The 13,349-nt window shown below is 53.0% G+C and overlaps 1 protein-coding gene across 1 annotated transcript; it reads left to right on the forward strand.

The window, feature by feature from the left end:
• Positions 1-11,498: 11,498 nt before the first annotated feature.
• Positions 11,499-12,891, forward strand: LOC147596254 (avidin-like). Its single transcript, XM_086770516.1, has 4 exons — positions 11,499-11,647; positions 11,778-11,988; positions 12,448-12,568; positions 12,846-12,891. The coding sequence occupies exons 1-4, from the start codon at positions 11,576-11,578 to the stop codon at positions 12,889-12,891; spliced, it is 450 nt and encodes a 149-aa protein (XP_086626642.1). The 5' UTR covers positions 11,499-11,575.
• The last annotated feature ends 458 nt before the right edge of the window (positions 12,892-13,349 follow it).

Here is a 13,349-nt window from a genome sequence, read left to right on the forward strand (position 1 = left end):
GAAACAGAAATGGCCAGGAAATTACCCAATTGGGACTAGAATAATGCAGGGGATCAAGCTGCTGCTGAGACAGGGCTCTGAAATGTGGTAGGAGCCACTGGAACACATGGGGCAGTAGGGGTAAACTGGACTAAAGGACAAGAAGGCAGGCAGAGATCTGATGAACATCCTAGTGATTTGTGGGGATGACTCCAAAAAGTTCTGCTAAAATACAGAGGAATACTCCACAAAAGCTGCTTGAAGGAGCACCTCCTCCAAGCTCAGCAGCGATGCATGCCAGTTAAGGAGAAGTCAGGCAAAAACGCCAGGAGGTCTGCACGGGTGAACAAGGAGCTTCTGGAACAACTGAAAAACAAAAAGGAAGCCTACAGAGGTGGAAGCAAGGACAGGTGGCCTGGGAGGAATACAGAGAGGTTGTCTGAGCAGCCCGGGATCAGGTTAGGAAAGCTAAAGCCCTGACAGAATACATCTGGGCAGGGATATCAAGGGCAACAACAAAAAAAAAAGCTTTCAGAGGTATGTTGGGGATAAAAGGAAGTCTAGGGAAAATGTGGGCCCTCCCCAGAAGAAAGCAGGAGACCTGGTCACCTGGGACATGGGGAAGGCTCAGATTCTCAGTAACTTTTTTTGCCTCAGTCTTCACCAGCAAGGACTCTAGCCATGCTGCCCAAATCACAGAGGGCAAAAGCAGGGACTGGGAGAATGAAGAGCTGCCCACTTGAGCAGAAGAACACGTCTGAGACCATCTAAGGAACCTGAAGGTGCAAAAGTCCAAGGGACCAGATGAGATGCATTCTCAGGTCCTGAGGGAACTGGTGGATGAAGTTGTGTAGCCATTATCCATCATATTTGAGAAGTGCCAGTTTGGTGAGGTTCCCACTGTCTGGAAAAAGGGAAACATAACTCTCATTTTAAAAAAGAAAAAAAAGGAAGATCAGGGAAGTACAGGGCAACCAGTCTCACCTCTGTGACTGGCAAGATCATGGAGCAGATCCTTCTGGAAACCATGCTAAGGCACCTGGAAAATAAGGAGGTGATTGGTGACAGCCAACACGGCTTCACTAAGAGCAACTGTGCCTGACAAATTTGGTGGCCATCTATGGTGGGGTTACAACAGTGGTGGATAAGGGAAGAGCAACAAGGTCTTTCTGCCCCCTTTACAGTCTTTTGCTCTAGAGCCCTCCCACCACCCTTAAGCACCCTTGGGGCTGGGGAGGAAGTGGTCTGTGCCCCCCCAGCCCTTGCCTGCCCTGGGAGTTGGTGCAGGCAGGGCAGCGCTGCGGTGGCCTGGTGCTGCCAGCCGGTGATCGATGGCCTTTTCTTTGCTCCCCGGGAGAGTGTTCTGCATCCGCCTGGGCAGAGGAGCAATGTTATCCAGGAAGGGCAGGTTGTCCTGGACATGCCTCCCTCAGACTGGCCGGTGTCCTCCTCCCATGGCAGAGCCCACAGCCAATGGAGAGGGACCAAGGTGCTCGCCCTTAGGGCCACCCTGGAGAGGCAGGAGGGGGACAGGGGTGCCAGGACCCTGGTGCGGCTCACCGGGGCTGCCTGCCTCCATTTCTCTTCTGTTGGCAGCCACCCGATCCAGCTGGCAAGGGACAAAAGCAGGATCCAAAGCCAGCACGGCTTCTGACCAGGCTGGGTTTTATTGCTGCGCTCCTTAACCCCAGGCGACAGGCTGCCTGCAGACCTGCTTTCAAAGGTTGGGGTACTCACTCTGCATCGAGGGATATTTCTGCTCTTCCTGCTCTTTTGACTCTGTCGCCTCAATAAAACTGGTATCTGACAGGCTCGGCTTTCAGCAGCTCCTGCGGGGCCACAGCTGCGGGCTGGGAGGACGATCCTTGGGTACAGACACGATTTTCTCTAACATTTATTTGCCTGCACTGCAGCATTTCAAGGGTGACTCAGTCCCAGTTTGAGCAGCAAGTTTAATTACTCGTTAACCCTTACTTCTTATCTTCCATTAACCCTTTTTTGATCCCTGACATACCCGGGTTGAAACCACAGCCCTGCCGACTTTTAACTTCTTCAGCACTTTCTGCTTTGGACTTCTTCCCTGCCCGCCCATTCCCCCTTTGGGCTCAGGCCTGGCACCACAGGATTTAGCCTGGTAATGATTGCCAGCCCTGAGCCGCTCCGCTGGCTGCCCTTTGGAGGGTGCAAACCCCGCGCAGATACCTCAGCTCTTGGCTTGATTCATTTTTGTCTCTGCTGAGACCGCTCAACACACCTTGAGCACTGAGCTGTTCTCTGCACCTGCTGCGCTACGGATTGTTAAACAGAGGAACAACACAGGTTACGCGCAGGCAGCACCGATATTGTTTGTGTGATGCTAAAATGAAGCTACAGCCATAAATAAGCTGTGGGTTGCCATCAGCAGAGGTGGCAGCATGGAGACCTTGCGTTGCCCGTTCCTGTGCCCACTGGTGGGCACAGGGTCTCCCTGCGGGGGATCCCTGAACCTGGGTGGTGGCAAGGGAATGATTGTGAGGCGCTGATGGCGAGGGGATGATGGCTGCCCCTCCTGCAGCCTTCCCAGACCAACCGTGCTCATTGTCACAAACCTCGGACACGCTCCAGGCTGTGCCTGCCTGCCGAAAAAACAGCCAAAGCAAACAGCAGCTGCGTGGGAAAGCATACCTTGTTGTGCAGTTGGTTTCTAAGACAGACGGAAGCAAACACAGAGGCAGGAATTTCCCCATCTGTGGGGCTCCCTCGCTGGCCAGGGAGCTCTTGTGGGCAGAGGTGCGAGAGGGCTGTGAGGCTCTTGCAGAGAGGAGAGGGGGTGTTGACATGCTGGCAGCAGAAATGGATTGTTCCCCAGCCCCTATAGTGATGAATTTTACTGTCAGAGAGAAACTGGAACACAAAAACTGGGTGCCATCCTTGACCTTTTTCTCACCAACAGTGTGGAGCTGGTGGGGGACGTGGAGCTCAAGGGCAGTCTTGGCTGCACTGACCATAAGACAGTGCAGTTCAAGATCCTTGGGGCAGTGAGGAGGGAGTGCAGCAAGCTCTCTGCCCTGGACTTCAGAAGAACAGAATTTGGCCTTTTCAGGGATCTGATGGGCAAAATACCATGGGATACAGCCCTGGAGGGAAGAGGGGACCAGGAAACTCTGTTGATATTCAAGGAGCACCTCCTCCAAGCTCAGCAGTGATGCATCCCGATGAAGAGCAAGTCGGGCAAAAAGGCCAGGAGGCCCACATGGATGAGCAAGGAGCTCCTTGACCAACTGAAAATAAAGAAGGAACTCTATAGAGGGTGGAATCGAGGACAGGTGGCCTGCGTGAGCGGCCAGGGATCAGCGGAGGCAGGCTCAAGCCCTGACAGAATTAAAGGGACATCAAGAGCAACAAGAAAGGCTTCTATAGGTATGTCGGGGACAAAAGGAGGTTCAGGGAGAATGTAGGCCCCCCTCTGGAAGGAAATGAGTGACCCGGTTACTCAGGACATGGAGAAGGCTGAGGTGCTTAATGACTTTTTTGCCTCAGTCTGCACCGATAAGGGCACTTGTCGTGTCACCCAAGTTGCAGAGGGCACAAGCAGGGACTAGGAGAATGAAGAACCACCCACTGTAGCTGAAGAGCAGGTTCGGGAACATCTAAGGAACCTGAAGGTGCACAAGTCCATGGGACCTTATGAGATGCGTGTATGGGTCCTGAGGGAACTGGAGGATGAAGTTGCAAAGCTGCTGTCCATCATATTTGAGAAATCGTGGCGGTCTCATGAGGTCCCCAATGACTGGAAGAGGGGTAACATAACCCTCATTTTAAAAAAGGGGAACAAGGAAGACCCAGGCAACTGCAGGTTGGTCAGCCTCATCTCTGTGCCTGTCAAACTTACGGAGGAGATTCTCCTGAAATGGTGCTAAGGCACATGGACTATAAGGAGGTGATTGGTGACAGCCAACACGGCTTCACCAAGGGCAGATCATGCCTGACCAATTTGGTGGCCTTCTATGATGGGGTTACAGCGTCAGTAGACAAGGGACCAGTAACTGACATCATCCACCTGGACTTGTGCAAGGCATTTGACTGTCCCGCATGACATCCTTCTCTCTAAACTGGAGAGGCATGGGTTTGATGGAGGGACCACTCAGTGCATAGGGAACTGGCTGGATGGCCACACTCAAAGAGTTGTGGTCAATGGCTCAATATCCAAGTGGAGACCAGTGACAAGTGGCATTCCCGGTATTGGGACCGGCCCTGTTCAACATCTTTGTCAGTGACATGGACAGTGGGATAGAGTGCACCCTCAGCAAATTTGCCAACAACACCAGGCTGTGTGGTGCCATCAACACGCTGGAAGGGAGGGATACCATTCAGAGGGACCTTGACAGGCTGGAGAGGTGGGCCTGTGCAAACCTCCTGAAGTTCAACGAGGCAAAGTGCAAGGTCCTGCACACAGGTTGGGGCAATCCCAGGCACAAATACCGACTGGGTGGAGAATGGATTGAGAGCAGCCCTGAGGAGGAGGACTTAGGAGTCATCATGGATGAGAAGCTCAACATGAGCCGGCAATGTGTGCTAGAGGTCCAGAAGGCCAAGTGCATCCTGGGCTGCATCAACAGGAGCATGGCCAGCAGGTCAAGCAAGGGGATTCTGCCCCTCTACTCTGCTCTGGTGAGACCCCACCTGGAGTACTACATCCAGTTCTGGAGCCCCAATATAAGAAGGACATGGACCAGTTGGAGAGGGTCCAGAGAAGGGCCACAAAGATGATCAGAGGGCTGGAGCACCTCTCCTGTGAGGACAGGCTGAAAGAATTGGGGGTCTTCAACCTGGAGAAGAGAAGGCTCCAAGGAGACCTTATAATGGTCTTCCAGTACCTCAAGGGGGCCTACAGGAAATACGGGAAGAAACTCTTCAGCAGAGCCTGTTGTGACAGGACGAGGGGTAATGGTTTCAAAATAGAGGGAGGTAGATGTAGATTGGATATTAGGAAATTTTTTTTTACAGTGACGGTGGTAGAACACTGGCACAGGTTGCCCAGGGAGGTGGTGGATGGCCCATCACTGGAACTGTTCAAGGCCAGGTTGGACGGGGCTCTGAGCAACCTGCTCTGTTTGGAAATGTCCCTGCTCCTTGCAGAGGAGTTGAACTGGATGACCTTTGAAGGTCCCTTCCAGCCCTAACCATTCTACGATTCTAAGCGTGAGAATAAAGGGAAAACAAAAACTGGGAGGTCTTTTTGAGATGTTGCAAAGAACTGCCTTGTCTCCATTTTAAGAAAAGGAGCATTTGCATAGAATAGAATCACATAATTTGGGAAATTTGGGAAAAAACTTAGGATCACAGAGTTCAACCACAAACCTAGCACTGCCAAGTCCACCAGTAAACCATGTCTCCAAGCACCACATCTACACATCTTTTAAATACCTCCCAGGATGGTGACTCAACTGCTTCCCTGGGCAGCCTGTTCCAGTGCTTCCTTTTGGTGAAGAAATTTATCCTAATTTCCAATCTAAACCTCCCCTGCCACAACTTGAGACCTTCTCCTCTCATCCTATCACTTGATACTTGAGAAAAGATACCAACACCCACCTCCCAACAACCTCCTTTCAGGTAGCTGTAGAGAGCGATAAGGTCTCCCCTCAGCCTCCTTTCCTCCAGGCTAAACAATCCCAGTTCCCTCCATTACTTCTCATTAAACGTCTGCTCCAGACCCTTTACCAGCTTTGTTGCTCCTCCTTGGATGTGTTTCAGCACCTCCATGTCTTTCCTGTAGCACGGGGCCCTGAACTGAACCCAGTATTCGAGGTGTAGCCTCACCAGTGCCAAATACCCAGGGACGATCACTTCCCTACTCCTGCCGGTCACACCCTTTCTTGGCCACCTGGCCACACTCCTGGCTCATATTCATAGGATCATAGAATCACACAATCGTTCAGATTGGATAGGAACGTTAAAAGTCATATCTAGTCCAATCCCCACTGCAAGGAGCAGGGACATTTCCAAACAGTTCAGGTTGCTCAGAGCCTCATCCAGCCGGCCTTGAATGTTTCCAGGGATGGGGCATCCACCACCTCTCTGGGCAACCTCTGCCAGGGTTCACCACCCTGATCATAAACAATTTCTTCCTTAAAATAATTACCCCTTGTGCTATCGCTACAGGCCCTGCTAAAACCTTGTACCCATCTTTCTAATAAGCCCCTTTTAAGTAGTGAAAGGCTGCAATAAGGTCTCCAGGGCACCTCCTCTTTGCCAAGCTGAAGAGCCTGAACTCTCTCAACCTGTCCTCATAGGGGAGGTGCTCCAGCCTTCTGACCATCTTTGTGGCCTCCTCTGGACTTGCTCCAACAGGTCCATGTCCTTCTTATGTTGGGGGCTCCAGAGCTGGATGCAGTACTGCAGGCGGGGTCTCACAAGAGTGGAGGAGAAGGGCGGAATCCCCTCCCACGACCTGCTGGCCACACTTCTTTTGATGCAGCCCAGGATGTGGTCGGCTTTCTGGGCTGCAAGGGCACATTGACAGCTCATCTCCAGCTTTTCATCCACCAGTATCCCTAAGTCCTTCTCCTCAGGGCTGCTCTCAATCCCTCTGTCCCCCAGCCTGTATTGATACTGGGGGTTGCTCCGATCCATGTGCAGGGTCACACATGCACTTGGCCTTGTTGAACCTCATGAGGTTCACAGGGGCCCACTTCTCAAACTTGTCCACGTCCCTCTGAATGGCATGCTGTCCCTCAGGCGTGTCAACCGCACCACTCAGCTTGATGTCAGCTGCAGACTTGCTGAGGGTGCACTCGATCCCACTGTCTATGTCATTGATGAAGATGTCAAACTGTACTGGTCCCAGTACAGACCCTTGAGGGACACCACAGATCACCAGCCCCCATTTGGACATTGAGCCGTTGACCACTACTCTCTGCATGCAACAATCCAATCAGTTCCTCATCCACCAAGTAGTCCACCCGTCATATCCATCTCTCTCCCATTTAGAGAGAAGGATGTTGTAGGGAATTGTGTCAAAAGCCTTACAGAAGCCCAGATAGATGACATCTGTAGCTCTTCCCTTGTCCACTGATGTACTCACCCATCTTAGAAAGCTTCTAGGATGGTCAGTAGGACTTGCCCTTGGTGAAGCCAGGCTGGCTGTCTCAAATCACCTCCCTGTCCTCCTTGTGCCTCAGCACAGCTTCTAGGACGGTCTGTTCCATGATTTTCCCAAGTACAGAGGTCAGGCTGACAGGTCAGTAGTTCCCAGGGTCCTCCTTTCCACCCTTGTGAAAAATGAGTGCAATGTTTCCCTTTCTCCAGTCACCAGGGACCTCATTTGACTGCCATGACTTTCCAAATATCACGGCGAGTGGCTTGGCTACTACATCAGACAATTCCCTCCGGACTCTGGGGTGCATCTCATCAGGTCCCATAGACTTCTGTATGTCCATGTTCCTCAGGTGGTCACAAACCTGATCTTCTCTTACAGTGCGAGGGACTTTGCTTCCCCAGTCCCTGACTTGAGGTCCATCCATTTGAGAAGTGTGGGAAGAGAGGCTGCCAGTGAAGACTGAAGTAAAAAAGTTATTGAGTACCTCAGCCTTTTCCCTGTCTATTGTTACCAGTTCACCAGTCACGTTCATGAGAGGAGGCTACACTATCTTTGACCTTGCTTTTCTGGTTCGTATACCTAGAGAAGCCCTTCTGATTATTCCTTGTGTCCCTTGCCAAATTCAGCTGTAGCTGCACTTTGGCCTTACTGACCCCACCCCTACGCAACTGGGCAACATCCTATGCTCTTCCCAGCTGCTGCAGTTTAGCCCTGCTCAGGACCAATCTATGCAGTGTCTCACTCACTCTCCCCACCCTCTGAGGGAATGGGGAAGAGATAATATAACAAAAAGCTCAAGATCTGAGATAAGGACAGGGACAGATCATCCAAGCTACCATTATGGGAAATCAGACTCGACTTGGGGAAATCTATTTCAATTTATTATTAATAAAACTAAAGCAAGATAATGAGAGAGAACAAAAACAACTTCCCCCAACTCCTGCCCTCCTCCTGGGCTTAACTTCATTTCAATTATCTCTACCTCCTTCCCTCCCCGAGCAGCACACAGGGGAAGGGGGAATGGGGGTTGTGGTCAGTTCATCACTTGTCGCTTTACACCACTCCTTCCTCATCAGGGGAAGAATTCCTTGCATTCCTCCCCTGCTCTGGTGTGGGGTCCCTCCCACGGGCTGCAGTCCTTTCTGAACTGCTCTGGCGTGGGTCATTTATTCCACGAGGTACAGTCCCTCCGGAACGGCTGCCCCAGCGCGGGCCCTCCATGGGCCACGGCCTCCTTCAGGCATCCGCCTGCCCCGGCGTGGGGTCCTCCCCGGGCTGCAGGGGGATCTCTGCTCCTCCGTGGGCCTCCATGGGCTGCAGGGGCACAGCCGGCCTCACCATGGGCTGCACCACGGGCTGCAGGGGAATCTCTGCCGGGAGCAGCGTTACTGCTGTCCCTCCTTCTGCACTGACCTTGGCATCTGCAGCCGCTCCTCTCGCCAGAAATTCTTCACAACCGGCTCAGGCAGACGCCTCTCAGGTTCTCTTCACATCTCAGCCCCTCTCCACTTCTTGCAGCCGGGCCGGGCTGAGTTGGGCCCAGTTGGCCGCCCGGCGGGAGGCCAGAGGGTGAGGGCTGCAAGGCCCACAAGGCTCGTGCCTCCCCCTCTCTGCCCCTGCTCCAGCTTCTTTACTCTTTTTTTTTATTTTTTTTTTTTATTTTCCTCTTCTTAAATACGTTATCACAGAGGCATTATCACTGTCTCCAATTAGTTCAGCCCTGGCCAGCAGCGAGTCCCACCTGGACCCAGCCGGGGTCAATAACTTCCAGCAGCTTCTTACAGCCCCCGCTCTGGTGGGGCTGGCCATTACCAGGCCTAAAATGTTATGCTCAATGCATTCCAGGAGTCTCCTGCACTGCCTACAGCTCACCATGCTATTTTTCCAGCAGATGTTGGGGTGGTTGAAGGCCCTCAGCAGGACAAGAGCCTGCGAGCACAATGCCTCCTGTACTTGGAGTCAGAAAGCTTCATCAAAGGCTCCCCTTGATCGGGCAGCCTGTAATAGACACCAACCACAAGGTTCCCTTTGTTGCCTCGGTCTCTAATTCATACCCGTAAGCTTTCAACCTGCTTATGACTATTCTTCAGAGACAGCTCTTCACACTCTATCCATTTCTTCATTTAGAGAGCAACGCCTCTGCTCCTCCTTTCTCGGCCTGTCCCTTCTTAACAGCCTGCAGCCATCAATAGCTGCACTCCAGTCATGGGACTTGTCCCACCAAATTTCAGTAATGGCAACTAGGTTGTAGCTTTGTAGAAGCAAGGTGGCTTCCAGCTCCTTCTGTTTCTTGCCCATGCTGTGTGCATCATAGAGGCACTTCAGCTGGGCTTTTGGCCATATAAGCTTCCCACCTTAATTCCTGTGAGGTATCTCACCAGCATTCCCCCGTTGGCTATGATTACCTCACAAGCCCCTGGCTCGTCTGTGTCAGACTTCAAGTGTGCTCCAGTGTAGCCGGCACGCCACAGAGCAACAGGCTGAGGGCCCTCACTAGCAACCCATCCCTCTAACCTTGGCATGTTATCCCATAGCTTGTCATGGGCAAGCTTGATATTTTCCCCCTCCCCTTCAAGTCTTGTTTAAAGTTGTGTCAATCAACCCCATTATTTCATGAGCAAAAATTCTCTTCCCACTTTGAGAAAGGTGAATCCCACCTAAATGCCAGCAGGCTTGATGCCATGTAGACCATCCCATTATCAAAAACCCCAAAATTCAGATGGCTGTCAACTAACACCGCCAGGTTCTTTTCTACCAGGCAGCATTCAGCCACTCTTCCCCAAGCCTCAAGCCTTGCATGACGTTGTTGTGACCCAAGTGCAGGACCTGGCACTGAGCCTTGTTGAACGTGATACAGTTCACCTTGGCCCATTGATCCAGCCTGTCCTGATCCCTCTGTAGAGCCTTCCTACCCTCCAGCAGATCAACACTCCTGCCCGAATTGGTGTCATCTGCAAACTTACTGAGGGTGCAGCCAATCCCCTCATCCAGATCATTGATAAAGATATTAAACAGGATGGGCCCCAATACTGTGCCCTGGGGAACACCAGTTGTGACAAGCCACCAATTGGATTTAACTCTGTTCACCAGAATTCTTTGGGCCCAACCACTCAGCCCGTTTTTTACCCAGCAAAGAGTATGCCCATCCAAGCCATGAGCAGCCAGTTTCTCCAGGAGAACACGGTGGGAAACAGTGGCAAAGGCCTTACTAAAGTCTAGGTAGACAACATCCACTGCCTTCCTCTCATCCACCTTGTCTTAGAAGGAGATCAGGTTAGTCATAGCCTTTCATAAACCCTGTGCTGACTGGGCCTGATCACCTCATTATCCTCTATGTGCTGTGATGGCACTCAAGATGATCTACTCCGTAATGTTCCCCAGCACCGAGGTCAGACTGACAGGCCCATAGTTCCCCAGATCCTCTTTCCAGCCTTTCTTGTAGATGAGCGTCACATTTGCTAAGCTCCAATAAGCTAGAACTCCCAGTTAGCCAAGACTGCTGGTAGATGATGGAAAGTGGCTTGGTGAGCACTTCTGCCAGCTCCTTCAGTAGCCTCGAGTGGATCCCATCCAGCCTCAGAGATTTGTGTGTGTCTAAGCAGTGCAGCAGGTCACTAACCATTCTGTTCCTCACGCCAAGGGCTATGTGCACCAACAAGCATTGGTCTTACTATTAAAGACAGAGGCAAAGAAGGCATCAAGTACCTCATTTTCTGGTGCATGGGTCTCCATCAGCTCTTGCTGTGATGACCAAGGGAATTAAAACACATGTATTTTAGAAGATTGCCATGAAAATCACTGAGGAATGGGTGAGAAAATCTGGTGTGAACCGAGCCACTTCAGCCTCCCCAGCCAGCAACAAATACAACATAAGGGGGATTATATAAATACGTATGTAAAGTTATTTAAGAATCCCTGTGTAAATACAATTTCTGTCAGCGTTAAAATGTGACGTCCAAGATATTTGGTGAATGTTTGTTTTTCATAAACAAAATAATTTCCTGCCAACAAAAGCCATCTTGTAAAAACAGCAGCAAACCTTCACACCACCTCTGGGCAAGTGGAGATCAGGCACTTTGTAGCCTGATCTGTGACTGCTTCAGTACTAGAGGGATAAAGATGCTTGGGCCCACTATGAATCCTGGGCATGGCAGTGGCGGGGCAAACAGGTGGCAGAAGGGACAATAGCCCCTGAGAGGGCTTTTCGCTGGCTGAGCATCCGGCTGAGCATCCGTCCTGGCACTCACTGACCTGCAGGAGCCAGAGCCTCGTGCAAGGTGCCAGGGAAGTGTGAGCAAGGACGGATGCTGTCAGCAGGTGCTTGTGGAAATATTTGCCTGAACCACCCTCTTGTACGGCTGGGAAGTGCAAATTTGGAAACACCCAGAGTGCACAACACCCTGTCCTGAGCTGCCACCCGCATCCCTGGCAGCAATAAAAAGGCGAAGGAGCAGGAGCATCGGCAGAGCCCTGCAAGGAGCACATCCCTGCGTACGCCGCTGTCTGCCCACTGCAGAGATGGTGCAAGCGACTCCTTTCCTCGTGGTGCTCAGCCTGGCCCTGGTGGCTCCTGGCCTCTCGGCAGAAAAGGTAACGGCAGGGCTGGGATGCCCGGGGCAGGGTGGGCACGATGGGCACAGGGGCTCCCGGGGTGGCTCCTGCTGCTCTGCCCGCATCTGGGCTGTGCTGTGGCACCAATGCTGAGTCCCCCTCACTACAGTGCCTGCTGACTGGGACCTGGACCAACGACCTGGGCTCCAACATGACCTTTGGACCTGTGAACGGAAAAGGTGACTTTGAGGGCTCCTACTACACAGCTGTGACTACCACCCGGAACAAGATCGAGAAGTCACCGCTGCAGGGGTCCCAGCACCACATGAACAAGAAGGGCCAGCCCACCTTTGGCTTCACTGTCAACTGGAGCTTCTCAGGTGTATCTCCTTTCCCAGACCCCAGACCTCCCTGCATTCCACTCTGATGTCCCCAGAGCTCCCCTGCCCTCCCTGTCATGTCCTTGACGCTCTCCTGCCCTCCTCTACTCTGTCCTTGATCATTCCCTGCCTTCCGCTGTGGTGTCCCCAGTGCTCTCCCATCCCCGGTGCTGTCCCTGATGCTCCCCCATCCTTCACCCCAGCGCTCCTTGGCTGCCTTCACCTCCTGCTGCCAGGGCACATAGGACACGCCACTGGGGCTGAAGCCCACTGCTCTCCACTCATCTTCACAAGAGCCCTCTGACCCCTCCTGCCTGCTTTCCCCATCACTGCTGTCCCCAGAGGGCAGGGACAGCCCGGGTTACTGTCCCCTGCGCTGGGGCAGGCTGCAGGGCCACGGCTCGGCACTGACCTGCCGCCTGGCCACGCTCACCTCCACTTCCCGCCCTGTCCCTGCAGAATCTGTCACCGTCTTCACGGGCCAATGTTTTGTGGATGACAAGGGAAAGGAGGTTTTGAAGACCATGTGGCTCCTCCGGTCACACGTGGACAATATGGAGGACGACTGGAAAGCCACCATGTGAGCCCCTTGTCCCTGCCCTGCACAGGTCCTGGGGTCCTGGGGCGGGTTGGGCTCTCCCATGCCACAGTGCTCAGCACTGGAAGAGCTGCTGCCAACATGGGACTAACTGAGGATCGCGTACTCGTGCATGGCCTTCCCGTGGGTCCTGCCAACACGCAAATGCTGCTAGGTCGTGGGATGGGGCTGGGTGGGCATTCAGCACCAGGAGCGTGCATTTGCCCTGTGCAAGGGTGCATTTCCCACCCTTATGTCTCCTCCCTCCATATCCCCGCAGCGTGGGCACCAATGTCTTCAAGCGCCTGGAGTCACGGAAGGAGTGAGGATGGCCGTGTCTGGATTCCCCGGCCAGGGGCAGTGCCAGGGTTGCACATCCCACCCTGTCCCGCCATCTACTTCTCCCAACAAAGCTTTGCTGCAAACATTCACCTGGTTCCTGTTGTGTCATGTCTCAGTGTCCGTATTCCCTTGTCCCCTCCACGGCATCTGATGGCCTCTCCTGTCCCTGAGGCTCATTATGTGTCCCTTGCCATAAACCACTCCATGGCACTGGCTCCTCCATCACAGCCCCCACCGCCCTGTCGTGCTCTCCCTGCCTTGTTCAGGGCAGTGGGATGCCACTGACTCTGGTGCATCTCCCATAGTGTGGCCTTCGGCAGGAGGCCCAGCATAGGTGGTCACTGCCTGGCTGCAGCTTGGCCACAGCCCCCTCGCTATAAAAGAGGCCAAGAGAGCGTGCGTCGGCAGCAAAGGCAGAGCCTGGGAACTGCACACGGCTGCC

Source organism: Chlamydotis macqueenii, chromosome Z (genome assembly GCF_036417535.1).
Source record: "Chlamydotis macqueenii isolate bChlMac1 chromosome Z, bChlMac1.mat, whole genome shotgun sequence".
Taxonomy (NCBI): domain Eukaryota; kingdom Metazoa; phylum Chordata; class Aves; order Otidiformes; family Otididae; genus Chlamydotis; species Chlamydotis macqueenii.

Coding starts and splice junctions, on each gene's coding strand:
- LOC147596254 (XM_086770516.1), top strand. CDS start 11,576: ATGGTGCAAGCGACTCCTTTCCTCGTGGTGCTCAGCCTGGCCCTGGTG. Junction 11,648..11,777: donor CTGGCCTCTCGGCAGAAAAG/GTAACGGCAGGG, acceptor CCCTCACTACAG/TGCCTGCTGACTGGGACCTG. Junction 12,569..12,845: donor GACGACTGGAAAGCCACCAT/GTGAGCCCCTTG, acceptor ATATCCCCGCAG/CGTGGGCACCAATGTCTTCA.